Source organism: Antrostomus carolinensis, unplaced genomic scaffold (genome assembly GCF_000700745.2).
Source record: "Antrostomus carolinensis isolate BGI_N321 unplaced genomic scaffold, ASM70074v2 scaffold32613, whole genome shotgun sequence".
In the NCBI taxonomy this organism is placed as follows: Eukaryota; Metazoa; Chordata; class Aves; order Caprimulgiformes; family Caprimulgidae; genus Antrostomus; species Antrostomus carolinensis.
The window spans coordinates 1-14981 of record NW_010305167.1 but is presented as its reverse complement, the minus strand read 5'-3'; the positions used below and the strand labels follow the sequence as shown (position 1 = coordinate 14981).

Here is a 14981-nt window from a genome sequence, read left to right as displayed (position 1 = left end):
GTACCACATGTAAATCACTCTGGCACGTGGCAGATGGTTACACAACCCTCCTGCTTTGGCATGGCTGGAAACCACGTCCTTCAACATCTGACTCAGCCATGGACAGCTGAACTCATTCAGCTCTCCAAGAGAAAGAGGAATAGAAGGTGGCCCACGGGTGCCTCCTTTAAAGGATGAAGGTGGTGGGAGCTGCAGTGACCCTGCAGGGCGATAGCATGGCCATTCCACTTCTGCTTTGGAAACGTGCACCGCAGAGCAGGGCCACCTGGCCCCACCAGCCCTTTGCCCTCACAAAAACGCACGTGTGGGGGGACAGCACTGCATTTACCATGGGGTTTTTTAGGGAAAGGGCACGAACACTGACTCATCAGCTGTGTATAGCTGGACCTTAAAGCCGAAGGAGTCGGGCCTTTGGAGTCGGTTACTGGCTCCTGGTCCTTGGTCATTCCCAGCCTGGAGCTTTATTTATTGACACAGTTTGCTCTGGATCATGTGTCACTTGTTTTCTTCTTGTCCTTAGGTGGCTCCAACCAGAAGCGAGAAGCGAGGCTCCTCGTACCTCATTTCCTCCCCAGAACCTGGCCCCATGGAGTACCTTGGCCAGCAGACTCAGGGCTCCGCAGTGCGTTACGCAGAATCCTCGCTGAAAAAGAAGCGCGTTTATTGAGCCCCAAACAATCCCTCCTGCCTCGGGGTGCAGGCAGGCTCGTCGGACCTCTGCTATTTATTGCTGCCTTAACTTCAAACAAATCATTCTTCTTTCTGTGTGTGGGTTATGACTATCCCGAGAGGAACAACCCTCTGTAAAGGGGGAGGGAGATTTGCCGAGGAGAGGGTAGGTATTTCCATGAGGTTAGAGCCATTCCTCAGTAGCCTGACTTGCCTTCTGAAAGGATGGGGCTGTGTGTGGCGTCTGCCGCTGAACGTCACGGTGGGTTGAAGCTGCCAAAGCCCAGTAGCTGGGTGAGTTTTGGTGACTTACTTACCCCCTGAAAGCAATAAAACCACTGAGGAGGGAACGCTGAGCCTTTCTCTAGTCCTCAGACTGAGGAAGATAAAAGTTGAAGTCTTGATAGTGGGGGTTTTTCTTATTTTATTAACTCAGAATGTGGGGTTTTGTTTTGGGTTTTTTTTTGTTTTTTTTTCCAATCTTACTTTTTCCAGGATTAAGAATTCTGCATTTACAGCTTTTATATTTTTAATATTTCTCTTAATCCTGGAATTGGAGATACACCAAATGTATTACCAGAGCCTCTGTGATGTTTTCAATAAATGTTTGTTCAAAGTGAGATGCTCTACTGTGTGCTGCCTTGCAAGAGTCACTTGGATTTGGATAGGTGATACGTGGACAATGAAGTCACCTTGATCTGCTTTTTAGGCCAAGAATCCAGAGTTTTTCCTTGGAATAAGTAATTTACAGTTTGTAAATGCATCTGTGTAAAACAGTGTTCGCAGCAAAGCCCCGTCCTCCTTCCAGCAGTCACACAGAGCTGCTGGCAGCACTTCCAGCTGCTGGAGCATTGGTCAAGATCACAGAAAATGGAAGAAATCAACTGCCTGTTGCACTTCTTCTGAATTCTTCTGAATCTGGATGACTCAGAGTTTGAGCAGGAGCGATGCTGCTGTGCCCCTGGGATGATGTATGGCTTTAATCCTGCCTTCCTGCTCATCACTGGGTTTGTTCTTTAGGTTTTATTCCAAGCATCTTAACTTTTGGGCTTTGCTGCACTCTGAAGCCTGCTGAGCAGAGCAGCCTGCTTCTGGTTTTCACTCTTTCTTACACACTGCTTTTTTTTTGCAGGAAAAGCTTTTCTCACGAGAAGGAAAAAGCTGTTGCCTCACTCACCTGTCCCAGGGCAGGGTAGGGGCTCCCCCACACACTGTGCCTGTGCCTCTGCCCATCACCCAGCTGTGGGGCGGAGCAGATGGTACCACACAGACACCATTTCCCAGCTTGACTGGATCAATTTTATTATTATTATTATTATTATTTTTATTATTATTTTTAAAGTTTGTATTTTTAGCTTATTCATCAAGCAACTCTGGCTGGAGGTTTGTTGGGTTTTTTGTTTTTTCTCTTCTGCTGCTCATCCTTGTAGCTGAAGATTTAGAAAGCTGAACTTCTGAAATCAATGGTGTTGTTTGTGACAGATCAATGACGAGCCAGCGCTCCATCCCAGCGTGGGGGGGGTCGCAGCCTTGGAATCCTGTTGCAATTTCCTTTGGACTGAATTCACTGAGCAGAGGCCAGAACCCAGGTCCTTCTTAATTCAACTTGCTTGGTAATACTGAATTTTTCAGTACTGGCTTCTTTTTTTTTAAAGGAAAGTCTTAAACTCTGCCTTTCAAGCTTTGGGATGTGACCAGGATACAGATTTTTTCAAAGCTTAAAAAGACAAAAAAAAAGAGCAGTAGCTGCTTAAGGTGCAGGTGACAGGAGCTTTTCTGGGCTCCTGCCTGGCTGGCTGGATAAACCCACTTGTAATATTTTGTTCAAACTGTTTGTATATGCAATTTTTCTCAACTTGTTACGCTTTTCAATGAAAATAAACTGTTGGTACGCAGTTGTAAGTGGATTGCTGCGGGAGGAAATCATCTCTGGGCTACCTTTATAGTAATAATTTAATGGAGGGAAAGGTTCTTTGGAAGACAACACATTCTGAACACCATTCCTGTGGAAATTACCTTTGAAAATCTTTCTCTGTTTAATTTTTTATTTAAAAAAAAAAGATAGGCAAGTGGAGAAAAAAAAAAAATCTTTATTAGATTTGTTTGTATAAAGAGTAACAAAGTGCTTACAGATTTAAATCAGGTTCATAAGTGACATACAGAAAAAAACAAGTAATACTGTAAAAATAAATTTGACCTCATTACAGCTCATAATTACAATTTTTTTATATATATATATAGATATATATTTAAAGACATCTTTCTGTTATTGCCAGAACTAGCTCCTCAAAGCATTTTCAAAAATCCAGGTGTGGTGGGAAAACATGATCACCCAAGTCCTAGGACATGGGTCAGCAAAGGGTTTCCAGTTAAACCGCTGTCGCTTGAAGCCTGACAGGGTTTACAGAACAAGAGAACAGAGCCCTCCCCTCACGCTTCCAGCTTAAATCTGGTCCTGACCAAAAGAAAACCACCCCAAAAAACCCTCCGTGGTCCCAGTCTGGCCCCACTGGTTTCACTTTGGTTAACTGGATTCTGCACAAGTGCAGGGTTTGAGTCTTGTAAGTCAAATTAAATAAAGGCCAATTAATTAAGAATTAGAATTTAAAGAATTAAGAATTCTTTAAATTCTTCTTTAAAGAATCCTCATCTTTGGCCAAATGAACAGCTTTACCCAAGAACTGCTCCAGTGAATTAACATGTTGGCCAAAGAGATCAGTGACCAAACCAACGAGTGTCCCACGCGCCCCTCGCGCGGCTCCGCTGGCACCAACACGTGTTTCATGTGTTCGAGGTGTTTTCCCTGCCGGGGACGCTGCCCCGCTCGCTCAGTCCTCCCCTCTAGACATTTGTGAGGCAGTGCTCCCCCAGATCCCATCCATGGATTCATTTTCTATCCCCAAAGTGTCATTCATTTCCTTACACCCACGTCCCCACTCACAGTACCAGCTGGAAAGCGCCGCGGCTGCGGGTCCAAGAGCTACAGAAACGGTGGGAGCTTCAGCGGGCGGAAATGTGGCCGGTGGGAGGGGAGGGCTGGGGGCTGAGTTAGGAAAAGCAAATCATTTATCCAGGACCTGGGCTCCTCAGTGAAATGTGCAACTGTACATGCTGAGCTAAGCTTTTTTTTTTTGACCACAACAGTCAAGAAACTATTTTTTCTTAAAAATACATAAGAGCTCAGAACTGCCGCTGGGTCGAGCCGAGCTGATTATTTTATCTTCTCTGGATTTTTTTATGCCAGAGTTGGGTTTTGGTTTGGTTTTTTTTTTGTTACTAAAACTTAAGTGCACATGAAAGACATTTGTCAGTCAAACTTTTTCTTAAAACCTCCTCAAAAACCCCATGAAAATTAGGAAATTACTGTCTCACATCCTCTTATGTCCACTGGTTCAGTGACTCGAGGAAGGAGCGTGCGCAGCAGACGTGTTTTAAACACTGAGAACTGCAGCATTTGGGTTTTTTTTTGGCACCGCTCTTTCCATTCGCATTCATCAGGGTAATTCAGATTGTGGTGAGACCACCAGCAGATAAAGATAAAACTGCAAGGGAAGCGAAAGGCCTCGAAGGAATTGTTTCTGCCATACCTTTTAATTCATCTGATCCAACTGCTGACTAAAATTAAAAAGGAAAACTGTTGGGAAAAGAATCCTTTGCACACATTAGCACAGTCAGAGTACAAATTACAGTAGTTAAAAATAAAAATGAAGTTTTGGGCATTTATATTTTGACACACATTTAAGGAATTGACAATATATATATATATAAAAAAAAAAATAATTACATTTTACTCATAATTGTTTCAAATCCTTGAATCAGATTGTGAAAGGTCGTCCGTTCATCGTGCTTGAATATCCAGCACTTCCTCATCAGCTGGTCCACCTGGCAACAAAAAAAAGAGAGAAATTATTAAAGGATGTGTGAAACATGGGCTTTTCCAGGAAATCTAATGGAGCAGATTCCCACTCCTATGAAATGCAGAACACCGACAGAAACGTGCCTCTGATTTTCATCAGAATTAGCAAGTACCTGTTGGCAGTGGGGTTTTTTGTTTAAGTAAAGGTGTGTGTGTGTCTGACAGCGCGCAGTCGATGCAGCAGTAGCACAGACAGCTTAAAACAACCCAACAGCTTAAAACAACCCAACAGCTTAAAACAAAACACCAGCTTAAAACAACCCAACAGCTTCCTCATGGTTTCAGGAAGGGATGTGTTCTCAAAATCGTGACTGTGCACCTCTTGAGAACTAATGGTTTGAAAGAACTAAGTACCTGTTGGCTTGGGGTCAGGTACCCACAGCCCAGTTTGTAAGAAGGACATGGAGCTACTGGAGCCAGTCCAGAGAAGGCCACGAGAATGATGTGAGGGCTGGAGCAGCTCTGCTGTGAGGACAGGCTGAGAGAGTTGGGGCTGTTCAGCCTGGAGAAGAGAAGGCTCCGGGGAGACCTTCTAGTGGCCTCCCAGTACCTGAAGGGGCTCCAGGAAGGGTGGGGAGGGACTTTGGCCAAGGGCAGGGAGTGACAGAACAAGGGGTGATGGGTTGAAAGTGGGAGAGGGGAGATGGAGCTGAGATGTGAGGAAGAAATTGTTTGGTGTGAGGGTGGTGAGACAGTGTCCCAGGTTGGCCTGAGAAGCTGTGGATGCCCCCTCTTGGCTGTGCCTCAGGCTCTGCCAACCGCCGTCCTGCTGAGCTGCCTCTCAGTCTGGGTTGCTGCACAACCAGGAACTCTGTATTTCAAAAATCTGGAGGATTCTGAACAGATTTCACATGGATCCAGACACTAAAGCAAAGTTCTTAACCCCTCTGAAGGGACGTCACAAACTTGGGAATGTCATTGTCAAAAAACATTCATAAATAATGCGTAAAACCCTCAGAAATGCCTTTTTAACATCATACCTGAAGGTTCTCCTACCAAGACTAGCCAGGTCTATTCAACCGTGCGTGTGTGAGGCTTTTACTGCTAACTGAGTGTCAAAGGCACCGTCACCAAAGCGCCGGCGCGTTCGTTACCTCCTCGGGGCAGTTGGGTGGACGTGGCAAACGCTTCTCTTCCTGCAGGACACGCACCAGCCGCGCTACCGTCATCTGTCCCTGCGTGGGGCCGATCATCTTCAGGAACTCCTGTGAAAAGAGCAGGAGTCAGTGGCACATCCTCTTCCCCTGCACCCATCCAGATTGTTTCAATCTGACATGAAGATGACATTTGAATCTCAGAAGGAACAGTAGATGTTCATCATACAGATACCAAGGAACATTTACATGTAGTCTCCCCACCAGGACACGCAGTCACCACAACTGATCTCTGTACGGGGTCTGTAGTGAAAGACAACCACGAGGGTTGTTTTCTTAAGATAAAAAGATTCATTCCACTTCTTGTTTCCAAAAAAATCATATATATATTTTTAAAAATATCTGATTTAAGCAGCTTTAGCAGCAATTTCTTTCACAACCACTTCACAGTGACAGAATCACAGCATGGTGGGTGTTGGAAGGGACCTCAGGAGATCATCCAGTCCAACCCCCCTGCCAAAGCAGGTTCCCTACAGTAGGTTGCACAGGAAAGTGTCCAGGTGGGGGTTCATCTCCAGAGATGGAGACTCCACAACTCCACTTACTGCCATGGGACTGGACTCCGAATCACAGTAGGTCAGCAGCTCATACAGCGTCACCCCGAACGACCAGACGTCCGAGGCGATGTAAAATTTGCTCTGAAGCAAGCACTCCGGAGCATACCTGTGTGTGGACACAATGAAACAGTGTTAAACCGGATTCAGAGCCACATGGATCTACTCATCAATCCACAACTCGGATGTACTGAAAGGCAGCAAACTCAAGAGGCACGTTCTGCGTTTCTAGAGTCCTTGTGCATCAACAAATGTGCCCACAGGGCTCGGGAGGCCGCAGAACCAGTAAATAAGGTACAATGGTTACACAGCGAGTCACTGTGAAACTGTGTGGGACCAAAAACAAAAGCAAGATCGTGGGAAAATGGATCATTCAGTGCAGGAAGAAATAAATAGCACAAAAGTAGCCAAGTACAGTCTACCAGGTGCTTCTTCCTGGTTCTGATGTTGTATCTTTATTTAGATCTCTTATCAAAACAGGAAAAATCTTTAGGACGCCTCAAAGCCCAAGTCCTCGGGAGCAGACAAGTTACTCCACTGCACAGTCTGGGGAAAGAAAGTGAGTTATAAGTTACTACCAGAAAACGGGGCTGTCGAGGTCGTCTTTGACGGTGTAGTACTCCTTGTCGGTCTCGATGGCTTTGGTGAGACCGAAGTCTCCAATCTTCACTCTGTTCTCGCTTTCAACAAGGACGTTTCTTGCTGCTAAGTCACGGTGCACATACTGACGGGAGCCCAGATAGTCCATTCCCTGAGAGAGAAGAAAGCCTTTTATGCCAGTTTCTCCAACACTTCGGTCACTTTTTCTCCAACTTCCCCTTCAGATGCTCCCTTGTTCACCAGAAGCATGCTGGTGAATCTCTACCCAGGTTTCCCATGGTAGGTTCTCCATCTGTTGGCACTTTCCAGGGTCCTTTCCTGGCACACACCCCCCTTAAACTCAGCCTTTGGGTTCCTCATCTGTTGCGACTGCTCTTTCTGCTTTGTGCTTTTTTAATTTTCAGCTGCGCAGCCACCACCTTCAGACCCTTCTCTCCACAGCGACCGTCCCTTTGTGTTCTAAAACTGATGGTCTGTCAACGCCTCCTATAACTGCCCAGTCCTCCACGACCACAAAACCAGAGTCTCCCACAGAAAGCACATGGCATCACACAGCCTGACCACACTCACTCCTCTTCCTCGCTTTAGACTTGCACGCTGCTCCTTCCCTCTTGCCAACACACCCTCTCTAAGCGCTGTCCTCCCTTCTGACATTTCAAATTCTGCAGTAGGAACAACTTCTCATGGTGACCTCTCATTCCTGGTCATTATTCCCTTGCTGAGCTTTGTGCCAGTAGCACCCAAAGCACAGGAGAGGCTGCTTTAGGATTCAGGGCCTTGGGGGCAAAGTGAGGAGAACGGTGGTGTTCACAAAGCAAGCCCCTCCTCCCCTAAATTTAATTAAATATTAAATTAATGATGCAGGAGAGCTGCAGGACGGCTCTGTGCCAGGCTCACCTTGCAGATCTGAACCGCGTATCTGAGAAGTTGTTTGAGATTGATTTTGTTCTTGTTCCGGGGGAGATACTCCTTTAGGCTCCCAGAAGGAAGAAATTCCATGATGAGTTTAATCCCACTTCCTCCTGAAAACAAGAGTGTGCCTTTAATCTGCAGCCACGTGACCCTGCTCGTTAACACCAATAACTTGTGCACAAGCCCACAGCACCGGTAGCTTTTGTAACGGTATCGCGTGACCGTGGCCAGACCGTGGGCATCAGTCACTGAACCAGCCCAGAGCAGAACCTACTCCAGGCAGCACTGTTAAAACTTAAAAGTTATAAAATATTGGCCTAAAAAATATATATATATTTTCAGCCTGCAAATGCAGCTTTTTTTTTTTAAGAATAATAACGTGCACTTCTAATAACGACCTCTGGGCTTAGGGGGCTGCAAGGGTCAGCTCACACCGGGGAACTCGGACCCCACCAGCCTGCCCAGAGGCTCAGCTCTTTTAATGCATTTGGTGAGAGCAGCAACCACGTTGCTCACATCCAAGTCAGCCAAGCACAAAAACAGGCAGGAGGAAGGATTTCAGAGATAAACTGCTGCTTTTTCCCTGAAGAAAGTGATCTAAACCCCTAAAATTAAACTGGTTTGCTTTTTAAAATGATTCATTTTTGAAGGAAAACCCCGATACTTTTAATATTCTACATGCAGATTTACCATTTTCTGTGCAAATCCCCTTGTATTTGACAATATTCTCATGATAAAGATTCCTCAAGATTTCTATTTCCTTCTTGAGATCAGCGATGTGATTCCCTCCGCTCTCTGGCTTGAGAGATTTAACTGCCACTTGCTCCCCTGTGTTGTCACCTTCTGGATCGTATCGGCAGAGTTCAACCTTGCCAAAGTGGCCCTAATGGTGACAGAAAAGACAACAAGAGTTAACACAAGATTCACTAACCACGTGCAGCGTTTTGGGTGTTTATGATTCACGTGTTGCTGTTGTGACACAGGAAGTGCACACAACTGTATATACAGACATACAGACACTTGTTTCTATAAGAAATGCAAAGACCAAAAGACCATGAGATGACAAATTCTGCTTTTAGGAACACATTTACGGTTCAGATCGCTTTTGGGTACTAGATGTTCACAGAAAATTGCCCAGATTTCTGTACAGAATCATAGAATCATGGAATGGTTTGGGTTGGAAGGGACCTTAAAGCTCATCCAGTTCCAACCCCCCTGCCAGCAGCAGGGACACCTTCCACTAGACCAGGTTGCTCAAAGCCTCATCCAGCCTGGCCTTCAACACTTCCAGGGAGGAGCAGCCACAGCTTCCTTGGGCAACCTGTTCCAGAACGCACCTCTTTTTCCTGCAGCTGGATTAACCAAGTATTCTCTGCCACCCTCACCCCAAGCAGCCTCCTCGTGATGCCTCCACCACCCCTCTTACCATGTTTAAATGTTCAAAAAATATTGCAGCTACTCTTCACGCTCAGCCCTGGCTGGATTTAAGAGCAACCTGGCCCAAAAAAAGCTGTACTTCTGCTTTTTCCAGCAGCCAGATGTGTATCTGACATTGCCCTCACCTCTCCCAGATCACGGATTCTTTTCAAGAATCGTTTTTCAAAGAGCGTGGGATCGACCTCTGTAACCGGCTTCTTCTCCGAGACGATATCGGGATCTGGGAGTGGAAAAAGAAGTCCCAGGTCAGTCAGGTTCCTGCAAGGCACTTGCAGTCTGCTGCTCTTAGTGCCTTCCCACCCCTGCTGTCACAACTTGTCTTCTTTAAATCCTGCTCTTAGTGCCCTTCCATCCCTGCTGTCACAACCTGTCTTCTTTAAACCCTGCCTACACCTGGAGAGGGAATTCCTCCCATTTGTACGTGCCAGTTAATCACTTGTTGATCCTCCTCACTTTCTGGGTTGCTCACTTGGTCTTCTTCCAGCTTCTGACTCAGCTTTCTCTTCAGTTTTACTACAGCACTTCCCACCCTGTAGTAATTATTCAGCTTCTATGATTATTTATACTGGGGATGGGAAGTCAAGTTTTGCCCTTACTACGCAGCGATCGTCTGTCAGTTGCTCTGTAGTAATTTTGACAGAAGATGAGCCAGGAACCAGAGTTATCTGTGTCAATGCTCTGATTTGGTCAAGAGCATCCTATGGAAATCTCATGGAGCTCAAAGATTGTCCTGAAACTAACTGAAGCTGTGGTAGAAAATACAGACCATTGAATGAAATGCCAGTAACACCAGCACAACTTAAGCACCACAGTCCGTATGAATTAAACACAAATTAAACAAATTAAAACATTAATCCTATTTGCACTCATCTATAGAAAGGGTTCGCTCTGTGGTTGTAGGAACCCAACATGCTCCTGTCAGTACAACCACACACACGGAAAAACCAGAGAGTCGTTTTGCTTGGAAAAGGCCTTTAAGATCATAAAGTCCAACCATAAACCCAACACTGCCAATCCCACCTCTAACCCATGTCCCTGAGCACCACATCTACATGTCTTTTAAATCCCACCAGGGATGGGGACTCCACCACTGCCCTGGGCAGCCTGTTCCAATGCTTTACTACCCTCTGGGTGAAGTAATTCTTCCTCACATCCCATCTCAACTGCCCTGGCCACAACTGGAGCCCATTTCCTCTTGTCCTGTCCCTTGGGCCTTGGTTGAACAGACCCACCCCCACCTCTCTCCACCCTCCTCCAAGGGACTTGCACAGAGCCACAAGGTCTCCCCTCAGCCTCCTTTTCTCCAGGCTCAACACCCCCAGTTCCCTCAGCCACAAGGGAACTCAGCACACTTGTGCTCCAGACCCTTCGCCAGCTCCGTTGTCCTTCGCTGGACATGCTGCTGTAAGATGCCCAAGTTAGCCCAATAAACCATCCTTCCTCACCCCTCCCTCCAGCTGAGAAGCAGAACCAGGCCTTACTTTGTTCTTCCAGTTTGTTGATGTCTCTCATGATTGCTCTGAAGAAGGGTCTCTGATGGGGGTCGTAGTTCATGCACTGTTTCATCAGGTCAGCTAGTTCCTTGCACGATGGTGTTGCCAACACAAAATGTCCCTCGTAGAACCTCTCCTTCTGTAAGGCACAAACGGAAGCTCCTGCATGAATTTTAGCTTTTAACTTAATAAACCCAAGTTCTACATCAGCAGATGTGACCGTCAGATCCTTAACTCATTGAGAACTTTGACTTAACCGTGCCAAGGAAATCCTCCTTTCCAGCAGTAACTCTCAACCATCTCCTACCAGTAGAGAATGATTATTGTGCTGAATCTGGTGTAGTTTGGAGCAACCACTTTAAACACATTAAGTTTCTAAAACGTGCAGAAGATTTCACCTTTCAGAAGTTATTTTTCTGCCAGGTTTGCCATGTTACTTGTGCACTGGGACAAACAGCCAAGTGGAAACGCTCGCTAAGGAAACAACACTGGCTGTTCTTCACAACCCCTGAGAAGGTACCAGCTTCAGGGCAAGATGGGATGAGGGTGGGTTTGTGGATTTTCTAAGCTCTGCAGAACTACCCCGGCTGGCTGCCACATGCAGGAAGCAGACTGTAGCCAGGGCAGCAAGTTCCTTGCAGCCACCTCCTGTCATAACGACTTGGGCAGTGACTCAAGTGCTCAGTCATTTCCTTCAGAGCAGCAGCAGCTGCCTTGCTCCATCACCTTCCCAAACACAGCAAAACTTCAAGAGAGAAAAAGCACATTTGGAACATATGCTGAGGGACTCCAGCAGGGATGAAAAGAAGCTGCCAGCAGTAAGGCAGAACAAGAGTTAGTTAAATTTTGTTTTTTAGATTTCAGAGTGAACAATAATGGTGTCCCACAGGAGACCAGTTCTGAACCAATGTCCCAAAGAAACGAGCAAGAATAGAAGAACTTTGCTGATTTTAAGCAGAACCTCAAGTCAGTTTATAACTGGACACAGGGGTTAGAAAAGGCCAGGTGTGAGAGCATCAGAAGTTCTGTTTAATTGGTACTATGGTGAGTTTTTAAAATCCCCAACAAGGGGATTTGTTGAATCAATAATTCAATCAATAATAATCAATAATTCAATCAATTTGTTGAATCAATAATGTTAATTTGCTGAATCAATAATTAGCAATTTTGACAGGAAGGACAAGAATTCCCACTGCAACCTGTGGCAATTGAGATGGATCAGCCCCTTGTCAACTCCAGCTGAGCTGGTTTTCATGTAAATTGAAAGCAACTGAAGTTGGGTATCGCAACTGAAGTGTCAAAGAGAAGGTAGCTGAGATATCAAAGTTTATTTAACGTAGTTTTACCTCTGCTAACGTCTTGTCTTTCAGTGGTATTTCTCCATTATAGCAGATTTCCCACAGTGTTGTACCAAAACTCCACTTATCTGCTGCAATGCTTAAATTTTTGGAGTCTTCAACACATTCAGGTGCAATCCAGGGGATCCGCTCAACGCATTCTTAGATAAAACAGAGAATCAAAGCATTTTGGGGTTCATATCAAAGGACTAAAAACATCAGCTTTCTAACTTTCTAACTTCTATTTGTTTCAGGGAAATCTTGATTCTCAAATCCCTGTTCTCAGAAGGATGTTTCTGTGGCTTTTGCAAGCTCGTGCCTTGAACCATCCAGAAACTGAGATTCCTTCTATACAATCACAGAACCCCAAACTGGTTTGGGTTGGAAGGGACCTGAAAGCTAATCCAGTTCCAACCCCCCTGCCAGCAGCAGGGACACCTTCCACTAGACCAGGTTGCTCAAAGCCTTATCCAGCCTGGCCGAGAACACTTCCAGGGAGGAGCAGCCACAGCTTCTCTGGCCAACCTGGGACACTGTCTCACCACCCTCACACCAAAGAATTTCTTCCTCACATCTCATCTCTGCCACTTTCAAGCCATTTCCCCTTGTTCTGTCACTCCCTGACCTTATAAAAAGTCCCTCCCCACCCTTCCTGGAGCCCCTTCAGGTACTGGGAGGCTACTAGAAGGTCTCCCTGGAGTCTTCTCTTCTCCAGGCTGAACAGCCCCAACTCTCTCAGCCTGTCCTCACAGCAGAGCTGCTCCAGCCCCCGCATCATCCTGGTGGCCTCCTCTGGACTCGTTCTAACGGGTCCCTGTCTTTCTTGTGTTGGGGGCTCCAGAACCGGACACAGCACTGCAGACTCACTAGACTTGACAGGACTTTTTTAAAGAGAAATTAATACAACACAGAGCCATCAGCAACATTCCTTTACTTCTCTCTAGTTTTCAGATTCATGAAAGCTGATTACTTCTATTCTAGAGCCAGTTCTAGCTGGTATCAATGTTATTTTTTTCCCTTCCCCTTCCTCACCACACTGAAGAGAGAATCTGATTCTTGTACCATACCTTGTCTGGACAGCACAGTCACCGGTATTCCTGGGTCGCTCAGCTTTATGAAAGGACCATATTCCGTGTCAATTCCCTCTCTTGCCAGAAGGATGTTTTTAGTACATACATTTCCATGTACCAAATCTTTATCCTCCTACAGTAAGGGTGGAAAAGAATAATGAGTGCAGTGAGTCAGTGATGCTCTGCAAGTGTTCTGACACACCTATAGCACAGGAGATCGCTCTAAAATCAAGCTCAAAATTTTCAGCTTCCTTCAGAATTCAGTCATGATTCATTCATGATTTCTTCCAAGCTAAAATCTGAAAACACAGGTTGGAAGAAATTATCCCAGAGGAAAACAGGGAAAGGAGGAGCAGGGAAACATACTGTTTACATGGAAGTATTTGTAGAGCTGATGCACTTTGAAAAAAATACCAACATTCTATTCCTTTTGGACAAAGAGGACACTTGCAGAAAGAAGAAGCTGTGACAGTTTCCCCAGGCACACAATGCAACTGGTGGCAAATGCAAGCACATAGACTGGCCTGCTGATAAAAAAGGACCTCATCACCTTCTCTGAGAGTCCTTCTCCTTCTTTAAAGCAACATAATGAACACAAAAAATATATCACTGCACCATCATGCTACCTGAGAAAGGGAATTCATTAGTTACCAACGCCCATGAACCCTCTGCAGCGTTAGGTCGCAGCAGCTCTAGGCAATGCTTTTGTCAAGAATCCTTCTTACCAAGTAGCTCAGAGCACTTGCAAGTTGCTTGGCAACTTTGAATTTCCAAGGAGTTGTCAGAACTTCACTCTTCCTTTTTTTTAACAGATCCAGAGGCCCAAATTCAACAAACTCTTCAACCATGATATCTACAAAGTCAGGTGCAGAGAGTCAGTAGTGCAATAGTTGGTATCTGGAGTAACCTAATGGGCATCTTACCATCTCCACCCCCCCCAGGCAAGGTGGTTTATTATAGGTCTTTATTTCACCTTCCTCAAAGTTTTATTTCAGTGCTCAGAGTCCAAATGAAAAGGCTGAGAAGAGTGGCTTTATGTAGTAAATGAACAGTAAACTTGGAAAAAAGCATTTCAAAGACCAGAGGGCAGAGCCTTCCCAGGGAAATAACTTCTGCCAGAAGGCTGGTTTGGATTGATACTACCTCTGTCACCTGCATTCCAACCTCAAGGAATCAGCTTATTCAAAGACAGCACTGGAAGGGAAAACTCATTACAGGAATGGACTCTGCAGCTTCCTGGCTGTTCCAATTCCACTTCTGTCTGCTCTGAGAAATCACAAGGCAGCAGCTGCTCTGCTAACCCCATCTCCCCATGTGCTGGCACTGAACTGAATGGCCACCCTGTCCCTGCCAAACCTGCTGCTTAAGTGTGCTGCCTCAAGAGATGTTCACTCAACTCACTTTCCACGTCACGGACGCAGACTCCATGGAGGAGGACGATGTGCTTGTGAGACACCTGCCTCATCATGCTTGCTGTTTCAAAGAACGCCTGTGAGAAAGTCAGGAAGAGGTTAGCCATTCAACTGCTGTCACTGCAGCAGTCATCCAGGTGTTTAACCAATACACAGCAGCAAGTAACAAAAACATTTGCAAAAGATTCCAGTAACTTAAAGGGTCAGCAATGGTATGGGGATGTGCCACCCCACTGCAGTTATGGGGCAGTGGAGGGGTGTCAGAGAGGTGGTGATGTTTGTTCACTAGGTCATGTCAGCAACCAATGCTCTTCCCTGCACGCCCACAGACAGGCACGTACTGGATCTCAGCATCCCCAGTGTGAGGCATCAGCCTCTCTCAACTAGATGATTAAGCAAAATCTGCCTGGACGCCTTTCTATGTGAT

The 14981-nt window shown here is 45.8% G+C and overlaps 2 protein-coding genes across 2 annotated transcripts in view; one reads left to right on the top strand and one right to left on the bottom strand.

Moving 5' to 3' along the window:
• The window catches only part of RAVER2 (ribonucleoprotein, PTB binding 2), a 26033-nt gene extending 25207 nt beyond the window's left edge, over nt 1-826 (top strand). Inside the window, exon 11 of the mRNA XM_029084204.1 lies at nt 521-826. Coding sequence (XP_028940037.1) covers nt 521-667 — 147 coding nt within the window. The 3' untranslated portion in view covers nt 668-826. The remainder of the gene's footprint in view (nt 1-520) is intronic.
• A 3478-nt stretch (nt 827-4304) lies between these two features.
• LOC104522418 (tyrosine-protein kinase JAK1) lies at nt 4305-14661 on the bottom strand. Its single transcript, XM_010164706.1, has 12 exons — nt 14544-14661; nt 13868-13995; nt 13140-13275; nt 12082-12233; nt 10724-10874; nt 9368-9462; nt 8496-8688; nt 7791-7915; nt 6872-7044; nt 6285-6402; nt 5680-5790; nt 4305-4551 (listed from the first exon to the last, which is right to left on the bottom strand). Exons 1-12 carry the CDS (start codon nt 14659-14661, stop codon nt 4450-4452), a joined length of 1602 nt encoding a protein of 533 aa, XP_010163008.1. The 3' UTR covers nt 4305-4449.
• Between the last annotated feature and the right edge of the window lie 320 nt (nt 14662-14981).